The 2,419-nt window shown below is 36.0% G+C and overlaps 1 protein-coding gene across 1 annotated transcript; it reads right to left on the bottom strand.

Annotated features, from left to right (window-relative positions):
• Positions 1-579: 579 nt before the first annotated feature.
• Positions 580-1,445, bottom strand: LOC101102285 (small ribosomal subunit protein eS1-like). Its single transcript, XM_042240883.2, has one exon. It carries the CDS (start codon positions 1,421-1,423, stop codon positions 629-631), a length of 795 nt encoding a protein of 264 aa, XP_042096817.1. The 5' UTR covers positions 1,424-1,445; the 3' UTR covers positions 580-628.
• Positions 1,446-2,419: the final 974 nt, after the last annotated feature.

Below are 2,419 nucleotides of genomic sequence, written 5' to 3'. Positions count from 1 at the left end.
GGACGACCCAGGATGAGATGGCTGGATGGCATCACAGACTCGATGGACGTGAGTCTGAGTGAGCTCTGGGAGATGGAGATGGACAGGGAGGCCTGGCGTGCTGCGATTCACGGGGTCGCAAAGAGTCGGACATGACTGAGCGACTGAACTGAACTGAACTGAACTGAATTGTGGATGAGGAGCAAAATACTTGAGAATTGTAAGAATAAGTTTTATCTAATTTGAGATTTTGCTTTTAAAAATTTTATCTTTTTGTTTGATTTTAATTTGGCAGAGCTACGTGGGTGGTCTCAGTTTCTTTATGAACACTATATGAGAGCAAAATTATTCTGATATTTCCAGGCATAACTTTTATCATGTATATTAACATTTACTTTTGTATCACGTATGCACACGTACTTTTATCATGTATATTAACATTTATATTGACGTTTGCTTTTCTACTAGACACTATCCAAGAAGAAATAAAGCTTTGTCTTTTTATCTCTTATATTCTATGTGTGCTGAGATAATCTATAATTTTATCTTACTATTTATTGGTTATATCTTGAAGTCTTTTTATTTATTTATTTGTTTATTTTTTACCACAAATAAGATCTTTTATTTGTCACCATTAAGAGTTTGCATTTTATCCCGATTCTTGGACTGGTGGCTCGTATCCATCAGCTCGTTCAACTTTAGCACCTGTCTCATCCCCAGTAGCTTTTCCAGAACTACTACCTTCACCATGTAGCTCCATGAGTTTTCCCAATTCAAATTTGGTCTTCTTCAGCATTTTTACTTTTCTAACGAAGACATCATGGAGCGGATAAATAGATTGGCAAGCCTTTGCTATGTCTTTTCCAATGCTATCTGGAATCAATTTATTGACCACCTCTTTCAAGTTATTTGTCTGCACCTCTCGGGTCATGATTTCCACCATCTTCTTGCAGATCTGGCGAACCTGCTGGTGCTGGGCGTAAGAGGGCTTCCGAATCTGATTGTTGTGCTTTTTAGTAAAACCCACACAGAACAGACGAAGCAAGTAACCATCGGTAGTCTCGAGATCAACGTGAGCTTCAATCATGGTCTGCCATTTTTTGACCATGGAGCACATTTTGCCACGGGTAAGATCCATACCATGAAGGTTAGCCAGGCAGTTTTTGCCCTGAACATCCTCAGTAATTAGCTTGAATTTTCTAAATGCTACTTCATCATTCTGCAGATCAGCAAGACTCACTTCAAAAACACGACCTTTGAGGCCATCAGATACGATTTTGGTTCCTTGAGTTCTCGTGACCAATGTTTTCCCAATATTCCTTGTATTGAACATAGCTGGTGCTTTCACATCATACCAATCTTTTTTAGGAAATGGGTCAACCACTTTCTTCTTGGCTCCCTTTTTGCCTCCTTTCATAAGGTGCTTGTTCTTGCCGACCGCCATGGTGCTGCTCAGAGAGCCAAAAATTGAAGTCTTTTAAAAATTCCTTTCTTCTGTGTCGTTGAATGATAATATTTATGGAAAATTCTTACTCTTCCTTAACTTCCCCTTCCCCTTTTAAGAATTTTCTTCACTTGCTTAAACACTTGACGGTAATGAGAGTTGATTATGGTTAAAATAGTTCAATCAGAAATTCTACTGAGGGTTTTTGTGTGTTTGTGTAGACGAAAGCAATGCTGCAAAGGAAAAGAATATTACAAAATTAATGTGCATTTGGTAAGAACAATTGTGAGTAATTTTTCTTTGAATCATTTAAAAAAAGCAATACCTAGGTTTAACATTATTTTGATGATTTTTCCTCTGAATTTTAATTTTCAGCTTCTTTGAGTTACTGTAGGCTTTTAAAAAGCTTAAATTGCCTTTTAAAATGATTTATCATATTGCTAAAATGAGCCAGGAGGTCAAATTTATTATAGGTGTTATTTTTAAAAAGTGTGAATTTCTAAATTAGTTCTTTTCCAGCATTAGCTCTTTAGCCTTGCCATTTAATGCAGTGAGTGGCAAGTAACAGAAAAAAAATAAAATACATATGTTTCAACCCAATTATGATATGTTATCATTCAAGACAATAACATCATAAAAATTTGATTTTCAACTATGGACATTTTAGTTTATAAAGGTCCCTGTGATTCTGGTTGCCTCCTACTCCATACCACCCCCAGATTTTGTTCCTTTATGTGGTAGTTTTTATTAAGCTAATTTGCGTATGGAAGGCAAATATTTGTGGCTTTCACTCGAAAACTTTCTTGATGCCACTTTCAGAAGCAGAATCCTGAGAGGGATAAGGCATATGTTTGGGAGCAGTGTGACATTTCTTTGTCCTTTTATAACAAATCAAAACTTAATTTGAATTATTTTGATGATCCCCCCAATTTTAATAAATCAGAATTTAAATGTTGGAATAGCATTATAGCTAGTCCAATCCTTTTATTTTCAGAT

This window comes from Ovis aries, chromosome 25 (assembly GCF_016772045.2).
Source record: "Ovis aries strain OAR_USU_Benz2616 breed Rambouillet chromosome 25, ARS-UI_Ramb_v3.0, whole genome shotgun sequence".
Lineage (NCBI taxonomy): Eukaryota > Metazoa > Chordata > Mammalia > Artiodactyla > Bovidae > Ovis > Ovis aries.
The sequence above is the reverse complement of the archived record's forward strand: the minus strand, read 5'-3'. Positions and strand labels throughout refer to the sequence as shown.

Bases quoted from the DNA above. Each gene is read 5' to 3' on its own strand.
- LOC101102285 (XM_042240883.2), bottom strand. From the start codon at position 1,423: ATGGCGGTCGGCAAGAACAAGCACCTTATGAAAGGAGGCAAAAAGGGA.